The 23,229-nt window shown below is 32.9% G+C and overlaps 2 protein-coding genes across 2 annotated transcripts; both read right to left on the bottom strand.

The window, feature by feature from the left end:
• Positions 1-12,650: 12,650 nt before the first annotated feature.
• On the bottom strand, positions 12,651-17,867 carry LOC132040383 (probable carbohydrate esterase At4g34215). Its single transcript, XM_059431017.1, has 4 exons — positions 16,187-17,867; positions 15,516-15,707; positions 14,010-14,102; positions 12,651-12,893 (listed from the first exon to the last, which is right to left on the bottom strand). The coding sequence occupies exons 1-3, from the start codon at positions 16,802-16,804 to the stop codon at positions 14,061-14,063; spliced, it is 852 nt and encodes a 283-aa protein (XP_059287000.1). The 5' UTR covers positions 16,805-17,867; the 3' UTR covers positions 12,651-12,893; positions 14,010-14,060.
• Positions 17,868-18,820: 953 nt separating this feature from the next.
• On the bottom strand, positions 18,821-20,915 carry LOC132040384 (probable carbohydrate esterase At4g34215). The gene is made up of 3 exons (XM_059431018.1): positions 20,044-20,915; positions 19,646-19,837; positions 18,821-19,232 (listed from the first exon to the last, which is right to left on the bottom strand). Exons 1-3 carry the CDS (start codon positions 20,662-20,664, stop codon positions 19,218-19,220), a joined length of 828 nt encoding a protein of 275 aa, XP_059287001.1. The 5' UTR covers positions 20,665-20,915; the 3' UTR covers positions 18,821-19,217.
• Positions 20,916-23,229: the final 2,314 nt, after the last annotated feature.

A 23,229-nucleotide genomic window follows, 5' to 3' on the forward strand; every position in this document is an offset into this window, starting at 1 on the left:
CCTATTAATCTAATATGGTGGAAAAAAAGTACTCCTATTGATCATTCGAAAAGTTTCACTAAGACCATACAAGAATTGAAGACATGAAGATATTCTCATACTTATATAGTCTTAGAAGAGGAAATGTTAATACCATTTTTAATTAATTATATTTTATTTTTTGGTTATTAATATTATCTTTATTAATGGCATTAATTGTTTGTTAAATATTTAATAAGAGAAAGATTCAATAAACACTTCTTAATAATCATGTCAACAAGTGAAAGGACTTCTTTGAAGCAAATAGAGATATTAATATTAATTAATGGCTTATTAGATCGTGCTAACCCCAACTGTTCAGTGCAGAAAGGAGTGAAAGTTACTTTTACTAATAACATCATTGTTAAAAAAAAACCGACAATTTCTCTCCCACCCAAAAAATTCAAACAGTCTTATATTTGAAGAGGCAACAAAAATTTAGTGATAGCACTATATTTGGTAATTTTCTATAGACATTTATGTAATTTTTTCTTACATAATTATTTGATTCTTATCACTAATTTAATTTCATATTTTCAAAATGTTAATAATAGTGAAATCATTTATTGGAGAAGGATGGAGCAGTACAAGAGAGATAATATAACCCATAAAGGTAAGTTTTTACACGAGATAATATAACCAATAAAGGTAAGTTTTTACACGAATTTCCTTAAAAATGTTTTTCTTCGATATACTCTATAGATAAGTATAACCCAATTGATACAATTTCTAATTAAAAAAAGGTAGGCATTGTTATTATCTCTTTTCTTTTTTTAATTTCAATTTTTTTTAAAGCATATCACAAGATTTTTCAAAAAAAATAAAAAATCTAGCGGATGATATGTTCATTAATTATTGGAGCATACAATTAAGACTATTAACCTCTTTGCTGTGAAATCATTTTTATATTTTTGTCATAGTTTTGAAGGAATAACCAAGTCTATTGAGCTATGCAACTTTAAGAAAATAAAAATAACTAAGTACTTCCAATACTTCGATAAATCAAATGCTTTTGATGTGTGTGATACTGCTTAGTCCTTATAATATATTTGATATTGGTTCTTGACTCACTTTATTTTAGAGAATATATATTCTCAATTTTGAAGTTCTTATCATTTTATGTTTAATTATTAGCCATATGTTTTTTTTAATAATATTGATATTATTTTATAAAATGATATGGTACATAAGTTGTATACTGCGATGGTGCAACGCATGTGTGAAAATAATCTTTAGCAATAAAGATGGAGGACACTTGGCAACCATCAAGAATTTTTTTTCAAAAGTTAAGGGCCCTACATATTACTCTACTCCAGAGCACATATTTTTTTTTCTTTTTGCTCAATCTCCATAAATCTACATTTTCCCACGGGACTATTTATTTTTTATTTTTTGTCTTATTTTTTAAAGTTGCAATGCTCTAAAAAAAGGATTTAGACCTTTTCATTGTATACTTGTCAAATTGGCAGTATTTAATGACTTTTTGTGTACCCTTAAAAAATAGAGCAAGAGATAGGATTATATATGTGTTGTATATATGTACTGATATTTGCATCCACAGTGAAAGACTAAATCTATCTCTATGACCTAAACTATTTTAAGAAATAACTCAAAATGTATTTATTTTGCATTTCTTTAGGCTACTATTTATTGTTTAACACACATGTCATATCTTGCTCAAAATCAATTTTCTAAAATGTTAATAACTTGATGAAGTTATCATTGTTTTTACCAGTATTTTCTAAAATATCATTTTATACAATTTTCCTAATCCAAGTTATAAAGTATATAAATTAATTAATTTGTCTTCATTTGGTTTGAAAAGTTACTAAAATTTCATGTAAAGGTATAGCAGTTCTATACAAAGGAAAATAAAAATTGTCATTTTCTTATTTATATACTCCTTATATTTAATTAAAGTTATCATCATTTAGATGAGTTAATTTTCATATACTATCAAGAAACCATATAAAATTGATAATATTTAATTAAGGATAATTTAATGAAAAAACTTCTTAATTTTTAGGTATGAGTGATTTGTTAGAGCCAAGTTTTATTTTTCAACTAAAGCATTTATTAGGTCTTACTTTATATTAAACATGCCATACATCATATGTTTCTTTCTATTAAACATCCAACATTTTACTTCTTCAGTGATATCATATGTGCTTATAAATATAAAAAGTAAAATTATTAAATGACATTGTTTATTGAAAATGAAGGTAGCGTTATCAGTCAAGATTAGATTATCTTTAAAATCTCTTGTTTAATTAACCAAAAATCAATCTTTTTAAACATGAAGCACATATGAATAACTAAATTGATTCTTGAGGTTCATTTTATGAATTTAGGTTATTTATTGAATTTCGTCTAAAACTACTGTTAAAAAACACATTTGACTAGCATAAAGCCTTGACACATAAATAATGAGTGAAAAATTAATAAATATTGAAAGAAATCTATTTCTATCTATAAATAAAAAGAAATCGTATGCTCACAAATTCATAAAAATACGAAAATAATTTCCAATTTATGATCTTCAACGAGTTGTAATTATTATACTTTATCATGTTAGTTTATGGAATATCGAATCACTTGCGCCCTTCTGGTATTTGCTAATTTTCCTACCATATTTATTTCCTCATAAATATATTTTTTTTAAATATTTGACTTGCGCCCTCCAATTATATGATGAATTTTTTTTTTTAATAATTATGAAAATTTATAAACAAAATATGATTAACCTGCATTTACATTAAATTAAACTTTCGCATTGTTTTTATATTTTAAGTTTGGACCCGGGCTTAGCACGGAGAATTTGAGCTTGGGTTTAACACGGGCCTCCGGCAACAAGTATCATCTAAATAACCATGATGCAATAAGAATACGAAACTCGAATTCAATATACAAACTGCAATATCTTTTTTTTGTGCGGATTATCCTTCATTTGCGGTGGTCTTTCATTTTTGCCTTTCAAATTGGTGGTCTTTAAATTTTGCCCCTCAAATTGGTGGTCTTTAATTTTTGCTCTCTGCCTTTACAAATTCTGCCTTTTTGCAAATCTGCACATGCAAATTTTGCCTTAATTTGCAAATTTGCAAAGCAGAAAACAAAAATTAAAGACCACCAATTTCAGGGACAAAAATTAAAGACCACCCACAACGAAGGGAAATTCTGCAAATTATCAAATAGAATTTGAAGATTTCGCATCCAAATAATAGCATTTCCTTTTTTTTTTAAACTCTGTATTTAATCGAACTTCCCCATATAAATTGAAGTGAAGGGATTACATCAGAGTAGTAGTTAAGATGGAAAAAACAACCAAAAGATTAATCATTATAATTTAAATGAGTTTTAGCATGTTCCCACACCCACCCCATTCATACTAAACCTACCTCTACAAGTGGCTAAATGAAACAATTAAGGTAAAATTTCTCAAATGACTACCTTATTGTAGCTTCCTACCATTTGTAACTACCCTTTTTAATATTACAATTCGTAGCTAAAAATCGATTTGTGTATGTTTTCGGATGTATTTCTTGTCGGCAAATACATGAGCATACGGTAAATAAGGAACACTTCCTTTATTTTAGCCTCTAAACGTGGTGATATTAAATGCGAATTCAATATATTTTTTAACTTCCTTTCCACATAATTAGTTCGTAATATCCCCTTACCTTAAACGATTCTCTTCTTCCATTCATTGTTCAACAGTCAATAACGTAAAAATTCAAAAATAAATCTTCAACACATCTGAAAATGCAGTAACAAACACGACAATCATCAGGTAATTCGTGCAAAAAGACCGTTTTTGATTTCACAAATTTCGTATATTCAATTTGTATTTAGGTGATTTCAATTGTTTTCTTGGATCATAATGTCAAAGTTGTTTATTTCTTGATTTTGGTTTTTTTTTTTTTTTTGATTTCTGTCTTCATCAACGATATTCGAAAATAATAATGTAATCTTATTGTAAGTATGTTAATGTACATGAATTGTTAGGAATCCAAAAAAAAAGGATCCAGTTCATATCTTTTATTTTTAGAAGCTAAAACTAAGTATTTACGAAGTGTAACAATATGTGTATGTTATATTGAAATATGTTTTCTCTTTTACACGTTCCAATAACGTTTTCGAAGTTTTCATCAATAACTTTCCGAAGATCCAGTTCATATCTTTTTTATTCTTGAATCTAAACTATGTATTTCTTTTCGTAATTCAATATCTAAACCATGTATTTACGAACAAATGTAATTCAGTAGTAGCTCTACTATGTATTTTTATAATATCTAAACTATGTATTTTTGCACTGTCTAAACTATGTATTTGTAAACTATGTATTTATGAACAATGTAAACTGAACTATGTATTTATGCACTGTCTAAACTATGTATTTATAAACTATGTATTTCTGAACAATGTAAACTGAACTAGCTGAACTATGTATTTTTATAAACTATGTATTTCTGAACAATGTAAACTGAACTAGCTGAACTATGTATTTATAAACTATGTATTTCTGAACAATGTAAACTGAACTAGCTGAACTATGTATTTTTATAAACTATGTATTTACGAACAATGTAAACCGAACTAGCTGAACTATGTATTTATAAACTATGTATTTATATTTTAATGTAAATTAGTTCAACTAGGTTCTAACTATGTATTATTTAAATTTGAACGTGAATCTTATGTAGGGCATACATATTACAGGTTTATGTCGACACAGTGATTCAAGGAACTTTTTTTTTATGAAATGGCCAATATTTCATCATTGATTAGACACTCTGGTATTTGGAACGACGAGAATAAATACGTCAATTACAAAATTGATGCTGTGACTTTCAAGGAGTATTCGACGTATGAGGAATTGTTACAAACAAATGCAACACAATTGAATTTGGACACGAAAATGAAAAACATAAGCATAAAATACATGGTTGAAGGTGATTATATTCCAATGGAAATTCACAATGACATGGGTGTTAGGGTGTATGTGAATAAAGGAGAACAAATCATTACCAATGTACCCATTATGTATCATTACAACGATAAAATCATGGAGATATGTATATCGGATGAGAGTTGTGTTGAAGGTAATTATTTGCAAATCGGATACACGAATCAAACAGTTGGTTCCCATGATTTTGCATCATCAAGTTGTGGAAAGGCTGATTTGTTATTCGAAAACAACAAGGGTATGGTTATCAACAATTGCTAACTACTTTGTATTGCCAGGCAAAGTGTGAATTTGTATCTGGGATGGACATTTGGTTGCAGCATAATACTTTTCCATGTAACTTTGGTTTATATGCTTGAAAAAATACATATATATGCTTCAAGGCAAAGTTTGCCCATAAGGCATAAGTATGCCCCCATCGGCATAAGTTTAGTAAATCCTTAACAAGTTTATGCCGATGGGGGCATACTTTTAATAGGCAAACTTTTATGCCGGACCCGGCATAACTTTGTGAAGGAATTATCAAAGTTATGCCGGACCCGGCATACTTAGGCCAAGTCTGCCCATAAGGCATGAGTATGTTCCGGCATAAAATTTGTAATTCCTTAACAAAAAGTATGCCGGTCCGCATAACTTTGGTAATTATAAAGGGGTTTTCAAGTTGGTCCAAAGTCACAGTTGAAAACAAGAGGCACGATAAAATCTTCATAGTTCGTGGGATCCCGATGAAATATCCATATCAAATACGCAAGATGTGTTTATTAACCTAAAACATATCTAAAAACATACATATTTTGTGAATCTGGGAATTAAAACATACATATTTTGTGAACCTGGTGAATAAATGTATTTGTGGATTCATGGTGTCGCATTTTACTGTATTTTTTCAAAACTTCAGATTTATTTGACAATATATGGAACTAAGTACTTCAAACATATGGAACATAAAACCCACTGAGATTACTTTGGTTAAATGATAATTATCCAACATAAGTCAAAATACATCTAAAAAACATCAGATTGTTTGCTGTAATGAAAAAAAGGACAAAAAACATGGAATGCACGAATAGTATTTATCAAACATCAATTGCATCTACAGTGTCATAATCGATTGGTGGCCTGATCGGTCTTGGTGGAACTTCATTATCACTCTCGCATTGTCGCAACCTTGCCTTCTGCCGTAGTCCCATAAAGAGTGCACCGTATCTCATACGTTTGCGTAGGCATCAATTACATCTGGAAGCCTTTCCCCCGATGTCAAATACTCAGCATACGCTGCCACAAAAACACCACAGTCCCTAAAAAAAAAAAAAAAAAAAAACTTTTATTAGAAAATATATGTTTCAAGTTCTAAACAAGGTATCTCAAGTTCAAATAACTCATGTATTTTATAAGAATAATAAATTGATATGATATATCATGTATTTGATACTCTATGATATTTTAAAAAATGTATGTCTATAACTTACGTGCTACCGAGCTTTTCGTATGCAGTTATCAACATAGACAACTTCAAGGATATCGATCTGTCCTTATCCGCATATGTCGGGTCTTTCACCAAATCTATGCTTTTTTATTTACATAGAATCCATGTAGATGTAGGAAATGTGGCGGCATTGTTGTAGCAAGCTTTTTTATTTCATTCCTAACAACTGCGTTGTGCCCGGGTGATTGATACGAGTTGTAAACATACGACGCTTTCGTACATTTTTTTTTCAAAAAAAAAAAAAAGAAGAATTCAAATAAAATAATGAATGAAAAACTAATGATAAAATATTTAATTCATCATTAAAAATACCGTCCTTGAATGAAAGGAGTACCAATAACCAATGATTTTCTTCTTGTATATTCACCGGTATTAGCACGTTGTCAACGGTATGCCACGGACATTGGAAATAAGCTCGTGGCCCTTAACATACTCAATCAATACTTGCTCTTCGATTTGCCACATTTGTCCGTGTTTCAACATTGCGATATGCATGGTGGACCACATCAATTCTGTGCTTGAATAGGCAGTCAACTGTGGTGAATCTGAAATTGTTCCTTTTGTCATACTTTCCTTTCTTCCGAAAGTAATAGAAAATGACGTCAATGTGCTGGTTATGTTAAAAAATACATAAATTAGATCACAAATCAAACACGTAAAAAACATTGTAGTAGCAAAAATGTAAATTTCGTAACCTCTCCGTATTTTATAAAAACACGGCGAAGGAATGTCCTGAAAATACTTCCAGCTATTGTGTATTTGTAAAATACAGAATAGCTAAAAATACACCAAGTGCATGTGTAAAACAACTAGTTGATAGGCATATCGTTGCTGATAAAAAATCACCTCGTCATTCCAAAGCTGACCATGCATCGATAACGAGTAAAACCAGCTTCTTATCATTGACATTGTGATGCCAAAATTGAATTTGACTCCATTGTCAAAACCTGCCATTTTTTTTTTGTAATGGTCTTCGTAGTTCTTTCTGCGCCAACAAAAAAACCAAAATACCTCAACTTATTCACAAAAATCATGCGGAATCACTATATGTAAAACTATGAGAAAAACACATACTTGCTATCGTGCCTCACAAGGCACCGTTTCGAATCCAAGTACGGTATTCATTCACCATCCGTACATCAAGTGGACCAATAATGGGATCTATGTGGAATTGATATTTTTTGTCAAACCCATGTACATGATTCTTTCCCGAACTACTACTCCGTGTATTTGGTCTTTAAACATTAACAGTTGCGTATTAAAAAAACAAACTAGTAAATTAAAAAGAAGATATATACCAAAATCTGTCACAAACGGTGAAGACTTGTATTTACTGGGGCGTGTAGCTCGTGTGACTGATGGATGTAACATGATTTCTTTCCAGGGTTTGGCTTGGTAAATACTCATCAGGCAACAACCACTGAGACAACGGCTGCGCGTTAGAAACTGCTGCCTGGGGTTCCTCTAAGACAGTTGAGCTGGTGTTTTCCTCGGTTTTATCTGCCTGAACTTGTTCGTTAGTCATTTCTGATTCTGCTATATTTGCTAGCACCTGTGCGATCATCTACTCAAAAAAAAATACAAAAAAGAAACATTATTCAATCAATTGTATGATACATTTTAAAACAGAAACAATGGGTGAATCAGACTTCGTTGTTATCGAACCTCGAATTATTTGAATCATCGAACATTTTTTCTCTTCCATAGTATGTTTCCCCGCACGTTCAACCGAAGTCTTCGGTTCTCGAAAGATCACCTCCTTCGCAATCTCTTCGGTTGAAGCTTCCATCGTATCGCCGCTCTCATTGCCAATATCAAATTGAATATCCGGTGCAATGCCCTTTCTCCTCAAAAAAAACACGAAGCCAAAAGTCTATAAAAAAACATGAATTTAATATATAAAGAACTATATAAAATACATTAATACATGAGAAAGTATTTGTTGATGATGTCCAAAATCAATAAACAAATACATAAAGAAAACGAACCGTCATGTCACAAACAAACAGTACACAAACAAATACATGACACTACTCTTTTGTCATATTAATATCAAATACATAATATTTTGAATGCAAGTATCTCCCAAATTTTCTGAATTATTTTTTTTTAAAAATAAGATATACAAAATGAGTAAAAAAATACCTCTGTTGGATCCACTGGACGTTCAACCGAAGTCTTCTGTTCTCCTGAATGATCACCTCCTTCCGAAGGTTTCAGCGTATCGCCGCTATCATTGCCAATACCGACTTGAATATCCGGTGCAAGACCCTTCTCCTTATAAAAAACACAGGCCAAAGTATATAAAATATATGAATCTAATAGATAAAAAACTATATTAAATACATAAATACATAGAATGTATTTGTTGACGATGTCCAAACGCAGTAAACAAATACATAATGAAAACAGTGAACAGTCATGCTGTCAAACAAAACGGTACATAAAAAAAATACATGACACTACTGTTTTTCATATCAATAACAAATACATAAATACACTAAAAAAAACATATACCTCTGCTGGATGCACATCACACGTATCAGTCTCCCCGATGTGAGTATCGTCACCATGGTCCATGTAATCATCGGCTTGTTGATGTAAGTTGCCATCATGTAAAGGGACTTGAGTTTCAACCGTCATCATCCTAAAAAAAAATATGTATTTGTTAGATACATATGCTTCCTACTTCACATTGAAGGCAATCGTTTGAATATGTATTTATTGATTTTTTTACCTTTTCGAGTTTTGATTCCCTTTGACATGTTCCAAAACTTTTTTGAAATTTTTATCAATAGTTTTGCGAAGATCCTTGAGCTCAGTAAAAACATCCTTGAATTCATCAAGCACCTAAATGGTAAAAACAACAAATTCATCGTAAAAATCCTCATTTGTTGTAGTTTGATGAATATCAAAATAAAATTAGAAAACTTACTTCCTGCTTAAATTGATTAAGTTCGTGCCTCAAACTTGTGAGGTCAACTGATGTGCTGGTTGATACATCGTCAACAGGAACGCGGTGGACACTTGGGCCGCTTTTTCGTTTTTCTTTGATTGAATCGGCTTATCTACCACCGAATCGATTTTTTAGATGATTGACCAAGCGTAGGTTTTTTTTGGGATTGTGGTTGGTGGCTTCGACCAAGCAATGCCGCATCAACATCTTCACGGGCTTCAGTGCGGTGGAGATTTTGAAGCATCGTTCTTTTGAGTTTTCTTGGCAGCGGCAATATGGGGAGGTGTTGTGGTAAAATCTCGCATATTCATTTTCCTCCTCTTGGTGTGTTTGGGATGGTGGTGCGCACGTACGGTGGCCGTATGCACGCGGACCAAGCTTCTCAACCTCTCGATATGGTCGAACAATGTTGTTGAATTTACAACTAATCTCCCGCACATAATGTATTGTGAATCGTAAGTTCGAAATCGCTCGTGTATTTTACAAATACAATACGGACCGAGAATGCTGAAAAAAAGACCTACACAAGGACCGAGATTGCTGAAAAAAATACCTAATTGTATCTTACAAATACACAGAAGCAAAAATACGCAAAATGCAAGTGTAAAAAAACTAGTTGATAAGCATATATTTAATGTAAGTATTTTACCTCACCGTCCTTAAACATGCCCAACATCAAGTAGTTAATCGATGGCTTTTGGTTCTTGTTCTCGATTAAACATTCTTGGGATTCGGCTTAGGTTTTAACCATTAAATTAGGGTCAACATTAGAGCGACTCATATATCCACACTTGCATAGCAAAAGGGAAACCCCGTAGACAATAAAACGTGCTTCGGCTTGTCCATCTTGTGGTGAATACTCTTAATCAAATCATCGAATGCTTCCTTACCCCAAGTATATTCATTGTACTGTTCACTCTCCACCAAGTCAAAATGATGTCTTGGGACTGTGACGTTCCTCTTTTCACTTGAAAGTATGTAATTATGAATGAAATACGGGATAGCAATCTTTACAAGATCTTCATCTCGTTATCACCAACACCCCAATCCTTGTCTTCAAAGCACTTATTTAAAGTCATCTTTAAAACACTATTACATGTAACCACCGAAATATTGATCCAACAATCTGTTAGGACCCTCGTCGAAAACAATTTCATCCCCGTAACACTTCAAACCAAGAATTAAAGCAAATTCAAAAAGACCGAATGTCAATTCCGTCCCATTAATATCGATAACAAACGCATCGCTATTACTACGCTTCAATTCCCTAACCATAAAACACCTAAATAATCCCAATTTACACTCGGTATCAACTTGCATCTGCATATATTTTCAAAAACGATCTTGGAAAATAGCTTGAATTGTCTATCGGTCAGTTTTTCCTTCAACTCATCCTTAATGTTATTGTTCATATATGAAGCATAACGTATCGGTTGAGTGGGGACGTTTAACCGGAATTTGGAGGCACGAAAGTTTGAATAGAATGGCAACACACGAGATACAAAAATACATGCGAATGCTATCCCATATGAAGTGTTCGATCAATAAATACATGCAAACAAAAACCCGTCATTAATTTGGAGGCACGAAAGTTTGAATAGAATGGCAACACACGAGATACAAAAATACATGCGAATGCTATCCCATATGAAGTGTTCGGATCAATAAATACAAAAACAAAAACACGCATTAAGATGTTTAGATGACAAAAGTTGAACAAATACACCTTTATCTAAAACATACACATGCCACTTTTAAAACATACATAACAAGTTCTTAATTTGAAAAATTGCACAAATGTGAGGAATTACAAATACATGATACATAGTTTGATATTTTGATAACAAAAAATGTTTAGTGAAATACATGACACGGTTGTATGTATGTTTTATATACACAATATTTCAAAACACAACAAAAATAAATATGAATGCTATCCCCTACATTAATGAAATGTTCAGATCAATAAATACATGCAAAAACACAGTTATTAAGATGTTTAGGCAACAAAAGTTGAACAAATACCCCTTTTATTTGACATTTACACATACGCTTATTAAAACATACATAACCTGTTATTAAAATTGAAAGAAATACATAAATGTGAGGAATTACAAATACATGATACATAGTTTTATATGTTGATAACAAAAAAATGGTTAGTGAAATACATGACACAGTTCTACGTATGTTTCATATACAAAACTAATTCAAACAATACAAAAATACATACGAATGCTATCCCCTCTATTAATGAAATGTTCAGATCAATAAATACATGCAACTATACTTACGGATGCGGTCAAAAATACATGAATCATTAACCGAATTTGAGCAACATGTACAATATAATTTTATTCACAAAAAATATATATATAATAAATGAAAAAATATACCTTTGTTCATCGTTAATTGTTGTTCTCCGACATACTGTCTCTACAACATTTTCCCTTTGCTACTATAAGCAACATCGGATGTTTTCTCCTCTTTTTTGTATCAAAATCATTTTTTTTTCCAAATTAACGAGTTGAAGGATTTCGATTCTCAAGGATCATGGATTTTCTTAGATCTCCTTTCGGCAACAAGTTTCTCACTGAAGCTTTATCAACATCATGTTGTTGCGTAGAAATACCCAAATCAAACGAAGGGGAATCTAAATTTTGAAGAGTATGTGGGATACCTCTTGTAACCCTACCGGATAAGCTTTCATCCGCCATTAATTGATGATTTTCACTACTCAAAATGGGAAACCCTAAGCATTGAAAGTTATAATTTTTGAAAACAAATAAGAATATAGAATTAAGTTGACTAAAATACACAAAAAAAATGAAAAACTTACACAAATACACGTACCCACGAATCTCGGCACAGTAAATGTAGTGGAATCGTGCTTGATGGTAATGGATAGATTCTGATGAGAAAAAAAAGGCTAAAATTAATGGAAAGGGAGAGAGAAACTAAAGTATATTACGTGCGTTTCAAAAATGGGAAGATGAGATAGCGTTTCCCTTTATTTACGGTGTATTTGTGAACTGATAAGTGGAAGTTCTTATTGTATCTATAATGGGCAATTTAGAAAATTAATTAGCTATTATTATTAATTTTAATAAAAGATAGTTATTAACATTAAATAGGTAGTAAAAGTAGCTATAACAAGTAAATTTTCCAACAATTAATACAAGAAGATCGACTATATGACCACATCTAAGGAGAAGAACAAATAACGGAAACGTAAAATAGTATGAATGACTTAGAAATAATAGCATCAGCATTACATCTTATTTATTTTTTTCTTTTAAACGTCAACATATACAACTAATATTTTCTTTTGTTCTTGCCAAAGTCAACTTCACTACCGCAAAAGTTGGCGGCTTTATTGCATCTACCGAATTTTGTATACCATCGCGGTTAATATAAATGCCACAAGAAAGCACAGCCTTCAATCTCACGCCTGATTAATTAGAATTCTCCTGCAAGATATCCAATATAAGATCAATTACAAAGTAAAGGCATGAAATTATGAAACGAAGAACTAAATATATAAAGTTGAACTTATGTAGACGAACAATATATAACATTTTTACACCATCAGGTTAAAATATGACTTACAACAACAAGAAGTAACTCTTTATGATAAGTGTAATTTCGTAATATTGAAAATAAAGTAAATGACTTGTTATGATAAGTTAAAAGCATCAATTATGTAAAAATTAATTGTAATATCACTATATTTAAGTTAATTAAATAGGATATATAAAATAAACTATGAGCCCGTTTGGATTGGGCATAAGTTGGTCAAACCAGCTTATATGTCATTTTTAACTTATTTGGGTGTTTGGTAAAAATAGAAAACAACTTAAATTAAGTTAAAAAGTGCTTAAAATAAGCCAAAGCCAAGAAGTTGCTCAACCTCAACTTTTTTTTTTTGTGCTTAAAAGCCATTTTGGTTTGACCAACAACTTTACCCTTTTATCCTTTATATTTTCTTTAATTCCAATATTACCCTTATTTCTAAAAACCCTATAAGCACTTTTATCCAAACACGTAACTGCTTATTTATAAAATAACTTTCAGCACTTATGCTTAAAAATCACTTTTTTCAGCTAATCCAAATGGGCTCTATGTTATGTGATGAGTAGAAACTTAAGCTTTACTAATCATGAAATAAGCAAGTTGTTTAAATTTAAGAGTTAAGTTTAGAGTTAAGTTTTAACAGAGGCGAATCTAGAATTCGAAAGATTCTAGGACGGCAAACTCTTATCTCTCTGTTTTTTTTGTTTTTTTTGTTTTTGGGTTGAAAAGATATCTATTATATAGACATATTATGCATCAGTACAGAAAAGTACTTGTAGAAGCTCTAGAAAAGATACCATAGTGGTTATCTTGTAGGTTTTGTAGTCCGCTATACATATAATTATCCAAAGGGATACCAAATTGGTTATGTAGGATTTAGCTCTAGAAATTATTAACACAAACTATCCGAAGTTATCCTAGCAAAAGTAGTTCCTAATTTGTCTGCTTCAGAAGTCAACAAAACAAACAAAGGTGGAACTACAAAACAAATAAGACGATTATAGAATTTCTACCAAGCTGCTTCCTTAGCTAGGACATCCGCCACCTGGTTCTGTATGCGGAAACTATGCCGGTGGTCCAGGCGCCCCAGCATGAACATCAAGGCTCTGCAATCAGAGATAATAGAGTAATATTTGATATTTCCTTTCATAAAAAATGGGATTACTTAAAGTGTTTTTTGTTGCATTTGGGTGAGTACATGAGCTGCTATGTAATTGTATTCAATAGTACTATTATCACAACTTTAATGGTAATAAGTAAATTGATTTTGTGATGCAAATTATGATTACGAGCGAGCCATATATTCCATAAAAAGAATGGAAACAATTCATACCAAGATAAGTCATATTGATGGACAATAGAAATATGCTTCAGATAATCAAACCAATGTCAATTCAGTTGGTCATTATAGTTTAGTGCAATTCCTAGATTATTCCAGAATGAAAGAGCATTTATAAGCTGAATTTGTAGTGAAGTCTACGGTGGCAGCATATGGGGGAAATATAAGTGTTGAGAATATTAGCCTTGTGTGGCTGGGAAGATGAAACGAGATGAATTTAGGGCAAGCTACACATTTGGCCAGTCGGCCAAAGATAATTATATTCGCTTGTCAATTATACAAAATATATACACTATTTATGTCAAAAATGTATATGTTATATATCATACATTAATATGCAAAAAATATACATTTGCTGGCTATTATACTGGTGGGTGACTATTCATATCTAGTTCTCTCGAATGTAAGCTACTTCCATTTGGTTTATGGTCATATTATTTTCTCTCTGTTTAGAGGCTCTTGAATTTGGCTTCTTAAGGATGATTCAATGAGATGGCTTGGGTCAAAGCAATTGGATTCTGCCGAACCCCACCCTATAGAAAATACGGAAAAGGGCCAAAATTACCCTTGAACTTTGAAAAATAGTTCATTACCCTTCGCTATATCTTTGAAGTAATTATACTCTTCTGATTATCTTATGGGTAATTATACGCCCATCTGCTTATTTTAATGTGTGCCACGTGAGACATCCTATTTTACAAAAATAATTTTTTTCTTCGCAGCTAAAATAACTCAATCCGACCAATTTTTTTTTTCAAAGAAAAATAATACGGATAATTTTTCCAAAAAAAATATAAAAATAATTCCGTATTATTTTTCTTGAAAAAAAATTCGTCCATTGAGTTATTTTAGTGAGTAAAAAATTATTTGAGGAGTAAAATAATTTTGAAGGCTATATGATGCCACGCCACGCTTAGACGTGGCAGATACCTCGATTAGGGCGTCAGAAGGGGTATAATTTTAAAGATAACGAAGGATTTAACTATTTTTCAAAGTTAGCATGTATTTTACTTTTCCGTAGAAAATAAATATACAAAGATAGAGAGTGGTCAAACAGATGCCAACGGCCTCTGCACACGCCAAAGTTCATTATAGCTAAACATGACCCAAGCAGAAAATATAACTCAAAATTTGGTAATCTGGATTGGACACATTATTAGTGTGAGGAAGGGAGAAGCACCTTTTGAGTTTGAAGGAAAGAATCAGCCAACATCCGCCCAAGCTGGACATGTGCTGGAGTTGTAAGGTGCAACAAATCTGGCCCAATTGGTAGCCCTTTAGCATCTACAGTTCTCACATTTGGAAGCTTAATCCCAAACTGAGCTTTTCTGATCACCTCCATATATGGCCCTGGTGCTGTTGCCAATGCCACCTACACCCACAATAACAAACCACAATTACTGGACTTGACTTTAATTAAGAATGTAAGATTTTTTTAATCTTGCGGTCTTAAAATAAACGTGTGTATAATATACAAAAATATATCTTTTTGAGTCTTGTGATCGTAAATATGCCAATGTCTAAGGGAATGTCATTAAGGGTAAAACAAGAATGTTGGATTTTTTTTTTTTTTTACTAAATATATATATATATATATATATATATATATATATATATATATATATAATAAAAAAAACATTCTTTTTCAAAACAAACTAAAAAAAAAATAAGACGCTTAAATTGGAAAGATGGAGGATATAGCTTTGAGTTGTATAGGGACTAATCTTAAGAAATTCTCTATAATGACATAGGAAATAAATGAGCATAATGGAGCTTAGTAAAAGCATAGTAAACTATTTCCTTGAAGATTAACTCTCTGTATGAACAAATTAAGATCATACTATCTATTACCTGAATGACAGGGAGTGTAGGTAGTTGCAAATCTTTGCGTACATTTTTGAAGAATTTCTCCAATCTGCCTTTACACAATTGAGCATTCTCAAGTTCAATTGCATCACTCTCACCTTGGTACCACAACATCCCTCGGATCGTCCCTCCTCCTTGCAAGGCCGCCTTCGTCCTCCTTATCATTTCGTTGTAAAGCCATCCACCAGAAGCCCATTGAGTAATATTTGTCCCTCCGATGGCGCACGGGACCAACCCAATCACTCCAATATTCGGGTCCTTACTTTTTAGTGTATTGGCAAATGACATTCCAGGCCCAACCCCACAAGTCTTGTTCACATCTATATCCTTATGCAGGGGCTCTTGAGCCTCAACCCATGTAAGTTGTGCGCTTAGGCGAACGATCGATGGATTGGGTTGACATTCAGGAGGAACAACACCGTCCCAAGTCAAATTAACCGTACCTGTCGGGCTGGTCTGATTAAAGATTCCGCCACGACCAGACATGTTGCTCTGTCCGGATAAAATAAAAATGTTCTTGACATTTGAAGTACAATTTGTTACATTCGCGGTGGCAACCCACCGGGAATGTGCCAAAAGCATCAACAAAAGAAGGGGAAGCATTTTCTCTCAGATAACAGGTTCAGATTTTGAGACATCTAAGTCTTCCATATAAACAGGAAAAATTAAGGGGTGGAGTACTAGGAAAGATGATTGATTCCTCTGTTAATATTATTCTTATTCCACTTGCTACTATTTTTTATTCAACAATATTACTTTATCAGCTTCATTCAACTGTTAAATAAGACTAGAAAACAAACTTTTTTTAGATGTGCACGTTTCCACTATCGAGCCTTTGACTTGTCCATTAGCCTACCTAAAACTTACTAACGTTAGCATTTCTATTGTTACAAAACGACTCCGGCATAGAATTTAAAGATTTCGCATTCAAATTTTTCAGATTTCACACTCAAGTTCAATTGAAATCATTGAATTTGCTTGAATTACTGTTCGAAATATTATCTAATTATGTTCTGTGTACATATTCAAATTCACGTTCAGAATTTGTAAATTTCTTCAGATTCGCGTTCAAAATCAATATTTGTTCATATTAACATTCAAATTCAGTATATTTTAGTCTACTGGATACTTTTTCAGCGACAATTTTAATTTTAAGTTTTGCATTAGGATACACATTTCATACAACAGTGATAACTATAGATTCAATTATTTAAGTTTATCACACATGTTATGATATTGTGTTTCAGTTAATTCAGCGTTTAATATTAATCAAAATGGTAAGTCAACATTGTATTGAGGCTTGCCCATAGATATTCTTTGTGTGACCTGATAATGAGCAAAATATGATAAATGGCAATTTACATTGTCAGTGTATATGAGTTAAACTCCTATTGCATACCTCAACGTTGCCATACCACAGGCAGTGGAGTCTCGAGCTGAAGCTTATTTGTGCCGAATAGAGATGTGACTGTTTTAGCTTGCTGTGGATTTTCAGAGATTTCTTCCCACTTTCTCTTCTTATATAAATCTTGTGATAAACTACTTTGAAGTGAGACCATGACTGATGAATTGGACTATGATACAAAAAGATTATATATTGCTTTTTTTTGCTGTGTTTCTCTTTTTCTTTTCTTTTATCTCCCACACTTTTTGTGAGAATCAAATAGTGAACTTATTGTGGGTGTTTTAGATTGGGCCTTTCTGAATTATATCACTCTTTGTTTTAGATTGGGCCTTTCTGAATTATATCTCTCTTTGTTAAGTGAAAGGCATCATATATATAGATAAGCACTGAGCAGTAATGGATTGGCATAGTTCAAAACTAATTAGCTCAGTGCCTCAGAAAATTCTTTTGCTTTCTAAGTATGATGATAATACACTCATATTCTGTAGTTTTTTTTTTTTTTTTTTTTTTTTTGTGTGATTTTAGCATCTTTAGGTTGGTAGCTTTGAGACTGCGAAAGAGAAATTGCAATATATATTCACATCAGAGGCAGATTCTTAGCTAACTGGCAATCCACATTGCACTCTATCAATTGTTATCCTTAGTTTAGCTATTGCATTATCTTGTAGTTTGATGACTGTGGCTGTAAATGTCTTGTTATAGGAGTAGTTTCTTTGATTACTTAGCATAGGCTCCTAGTGTAGTTTGAACTTTGGAAGTAGATGGTCTGCATTTACTTGGCTTTGTAACAATGCACTTTTGATTAATAAAAATGTCTGTTTAATTTTTTATTTTAAAAAAGAACAAAACAAAAAAAAGAAAAAAAGAAAGAGAGACTGCAAAGAAAAACAAAAGTGAGGGATTTGACCTTTGTATATATCCGCGGATTAAGTAATTCTCGATAAAAATAATATTTCTATCTTTTTCCGTTTAACCACCAAATATCTAAAAGAGAAACCATCGGATATCTTAAACTCATTGGTATGACTCATTTATATCGCTGGATAGGTCCAGTAAGGAAGTAAAGCACTTCCTACTAAAAGCTCCATTTTTAATTATAAAGGAGTAAATCCATTGGTACTACATGATTGTCGGAGTAATTTTGAGAAGGTTAAACGAGAAATCCCAATGAAGACAAAAAAAAAAAAAAAAAAAAAAAAAAATTAATAGGTGACTTTTTCTCATCTGCTCAAGCTTTGTTGGATAAGAGTTATGCGAGACTTGTGCTACTAAGATGTAACGAGTGATCGGTAGATGAGTTGGTTCACTCAAATGGAAATAAAGCAATTATAACAACACACAGTACAACTTTAAAAGACTATTAAAAGAACCTCATGGAGATTATAACAAAGCTTGCCGAATAAGATGAATTTAAAATAGCACGAACGACACAGCATAAACTATTTAAATTTCACAGTTTAGCTAACAACTTTTCTCATGTTCTTTTCCAGAGTCCGCCAACAACTTCACCAATACTGCAAAATTTGGTAGCTTATGTACATAATTTCGATTAATATATGCACTGGTAGCTAATGTAATGCCAAGAGAAGCATAGCCTACCAACCTCATGACTTAATTAGATTTTTCCTGCGAGACATTCAGTATAAAATCAATTAGAAGGTAATTAATGACATGAAAACGAAGAATTAAGATGCATAAACATGTGCTATTCATGAGGTGATATTACATGCATTAAGTCTTAAGTTCTATGAAACAGGAACGATTATTTGACTATGTTTTTGCATTTTGCAGACTTTAACATACAATGGCCGCGTAATTAATCAGACATATGCGATGAGCATTGAGTTATCTGTCTAAAAAACTACATAAGGCCCTTGCTGACCTTATTTGAGGTTTGAGTATATAGTTTATGGGAACCTGCTATACGCGATTAAATTGCAAAAAGAAAATCTCACTACAATCGTAGCAATTTATCGCATATAACAGGTTCTCACTGTATTTTCCAAATTACTATATCAGGTATATTAAGGATGAAGTACCGTGTGAATATGAAGGAAGGCATCAGCCAGCATTTTCCCAAGATGGACTTGGGCTGGAGTTGTAAGGTGCAAAAAATCTGGACCAATTGACATCCCTTTAGCATCAACAATTCTCACGTTCGGAAGATTAATCCCCAGCTGAGCTTTCCTGATCACCTCCGTATATCGCCCTTCTCCTGTTGCTAATGCCACCTATACCCACAGACCACAACAACCAAGCCGAAAATGTTAAATCTTGGGTTAAGTTTTATACACTGAAAGTGCGAAAAAATATTTAAATAATTAGGCCACTTATAAGATAACGTAATATGTTTTATTAAACATTAATTATTAACCTGATAAAAATGGTAACGGACCTACAATCATAGGTTAAACTAGTTAAATCTAATTTTTATTACCTGAATTATAGGAAGTGTAGGTAGCTGCAAATCATCGCGTACATGTTTGAAGAATCTCTTCAATCTGAGTTTATACAATTTTGCATCCTCAAGTGTATGTGTGTCACTCTCACCCTGGTACCATAACAATCCTCGTATCGTCCCTCCACCATGAAAGGCCGCCTTCGTCCTATTTATCATCTGGTTATAAAGGGAGCTGCCACGAGCCCATTGAGTAACATTTGTCCCTCCAATAGCACAGGGGACCAATCCAATCGCTCCAATATTTGGGCGTCTTTTTAAGAGTCTATCGGCAAATGACATTCCAGGCCCAACCCCACAAGTTCGAGTCGCATCTATGTCTTTGTGCAGGGGTTCTTGAGCCTCAACCCATTTAAGTTGTGAACTAAGTCGGAGGATTGATCGATTGGACTGACATTCAAGTGGAACGACACCGTCCCAAGTCAAATTATCTGCACCTGATGGGCTGGTCTGAATTAAGACTCCGCCACGGCCTGACATGTTGCTTTGTCCGGATAAAATGAATATGTTCTTGACTATTGAAGTAGTACCATTTGTTACATTCGCGGTGGAAACCCATCGGGGATGTGCCAAAAGCACCAACAACAGAAGGGGAAACATAACAAGTAGTTGGTAAATTAAAATTAGAACTAGCACAATTCGCAGAATTAGAAGCGGTTGCACAATTTGCTTGGTTGAAATAGACAAGATTCAGCTCAGATCCTAAGAAATAGAATTCGATATTCTCTCATTTCTTTGTCTTTTCTTTTGTTTTGTAGAGCATGGATAACTTGAGAAATCAAAGCTTTCCTTCTAGACAAGAGAGACTCAGAGGAAAGCAGAGGATGTTAAATTGTTAGTAATTTGTACATTATATTTAAGCAGTATTTTTTTTTTTTTATTCCACTTGCTACTGTACTATTTTTATTCAACGGTTGAAAAAGACTACAAGACAAAACCTTTTTAGCTGTGCGCATGTTTTTCAAAATCGAGCCAATCACATCACTAGCCTACCTAAACTTACTAACGCTAGGGACATTACTGTATCACATGTTATTTTTAATAATCACTAGCATTTTTATATTTATTTGTTACAAAGCCACATCTGCATCAATTTATATTAACTTCGAATCCGAAAAGAAGACAAAAAAAAAAATAACCAAACAAAGACAAAAAAAAAAAATTACTACTTTTCAAGCAAAAATTGGCCAAAGGACAAACGCAAAAAAAAAGGCCCCCTTTCACGCACAATTTTTGGGGAAGGGGTCAACTTTTTTTTTTTTGCCTTTCCAATCACTTTTTTTTCCATACGGAAAAATTACACGTTTAAAAAACCCCAAAATATCAATATTTTATATAAAACTTAATATCTTTTTTTGCTAAATAACGGTCATTACATTGTCCACCTAAACGTTTGGGCACGTTTTTTGGGGTTTTAAAAGGGCCCCGGTTTTTAAAATTGTAATATTTATAGGGTTTTAATTAGGGTTTTTTTATATTTTAATGTACAAATTTAAAATTTGATTTTAATAATTCATCCAATACGAGAGGTTTATATAATTAAAAAAAAATTCATTCCATTTAATTACAATGCTAATTCAAAGCAATACAAAAAAAATTACAATAACAATAAAACCAAGTTCAGAGGCTCATTTTCGAGACGGTTGTACTACCCCCCTTTTCCCACCAACTTTTGTCATGGCCATATTGCACATATGAGCACTCTGGAGTAAGTTTTTTCACTAACATCCATTTGATTTCACGACCCCGGAGTTTTCCCGCCAAGTAACCCTTTGTTAGCAACCATCAAAACCCCTTTTTGAAATAAGTTCATTCCCAAAGGGGGGGGAATGTCGAATATGCTCTAAGGTAACGGGATTGTATTCCCCCCCCACATAATTTGTTACCATTTTTTCATTCTTCGAAGATTTTGGACGGGAACAGGGGGTGGTACGTTTCCCACTTACCAAAAGGCAGTTCTTGTTTCCTCATAAACCGATGACGTTTCCACCCTCACCGTTGTAATAACCCGTCCTAATTTCATACACATTTTAATCTAATTTCGTTTTTTGGGCACGCCACATTTTTCTATAAGCCCGAGAAAGGATCCATGCCGCCTCCCTAAATCGCCCGCCGCTTTGTCCTAACAACCGCTCCACCATGAAAGCTTCCACCATCTGAAAAGTTACATTTTGACAAAATTTCCCCCAGCCGTTTGTTTAGATGCCCCTTTTTTTTTCCCAAAAGGGGGCCCCCATTTTTCAAACAAGTTTCATCAACCAAACGAAAGGTTCCCCACCGCCCGATCGACCATTTTGGTCCCTTTTCGTTTACGCTCCATCGCAAACACATCAATTTGTTTAGAATGCCACGGGAAAAGTTGATTGCAAATTTGCCTTCGTTCCAAAAAATAGCGATGGTAAAAAAAGGCCCCACCCCCAAAAATTTTCCAATCGGAATAGCCTTTAACCATCGACCAAAAGCAAGCCGGACGATCCAAAAATGAGTTTTTAAAGGGTCAAAAAGATCCCCCCCTGTGTCGTTCCTCGTACGCTCCGCGAGAGTAAACATTTTGGGTTTTTCCACCCTAAAATAGGGTATTTTGGGGATTCCACCCCAAAAAAGATATTTTGGGTTTTTCCCCCCAAAATATATCGGGGTTTTTCCACCCTCAAATAGGATATTTGGGTTCTTCCCCCCAAAAAAAAGGGAATTTTTGGGGCGTCACCCTCAAAACCCATTTAGGGCCCGCCCGCCTTTAATTGGACATTTTAGGTTTGTTTGCCTTTAATTAACATTTAGGTTTGTCCACCTTATAATGGGCTTCATTATTTACGGGGGTTTTTCCCCCTTATAAAAGATTTAATTTTGTGGGTTTTCTACCTTATAATAAGACTTCATTATTTATTTTGGTTTATCCACCTTATAATAGGGTTTAATTATAGGCTTTAAAAAGGGCTTATACATTATTAGAAATTTTAACTTTTATTTTCCTTGCACATACGAACTACTTTGACCCGATTCCTTCAAATATGTCGAATTTAAGATCATGGGGCCCCCTCATTAATAATCATAGATCAAGACCGATTTAGGCTAGTTCGCCTTTAATTGATCATTTTAGGTTGCGCCTTTTTTAAACATTTTAGGTTTGTTCGCCTTTAATTGAAAGAAAAGAACGATTTCCAA

This window comes from Lycium ferocissimum, chromosome 12 (assembly GCF_029784015.1).
Source record: "Lycium ferocissimum isolate CSIRO_LF1 chromosome 12, AGI_CSIRO_Lferr_CH_V1, whole genome shotgun sequence".
Classification (NCBI taxonomy): Eukaryota; Viridiplantae; Streptophyta; class Magnoliopsida; order Solanales; family Solanaceae; genus Lycium; species Lycium ferocissimum.

What these genes read in the sequence shown, in the direction of transcription:
- LOC132040384 (XM_059431018.1), bottom strand. Translation starts at nt 20,664, where the DNA reads ATGTTTCCCCTTCTGTTGTTGGTGCTTTTGGCACATCCCCGATGGGTT. An exon ending in CTACACTTCCTATAATTCAG is followed by an intron (nt 19,838 to 20,043) that starts GTAATAAAAATT and finishes CTGTGGGTATAG; the next exon opens with GTGGCATTAGCAACAGGAGA.
- LOC132040383 (XM_059431017.1), bottom strand. Translation starts at nt 16,804, where the DNA reads ATGCTTCCCCTTCTTTTGTTGATGCTTTTGGCACATTCCCGGTGGGTT. An exon ending in CTACACTCCCTGTCATTCAG is followed by an intron (nt 15,708 to 16,186) that starts GTAATAGATAGT and finishes TTGTGGGTGTAG; the next exon opens with GTGGCATTGGCAACAGCACC. An exon ending in CTTTCCTTCAAACTCAAAAG is followed by an intron (nt 14,103 to 15,515) that starts GTGCTTCTCCCT and finishes CTCTGATTGCAG; the next exon opens with AGCCTTGATGTTCATGCTGG.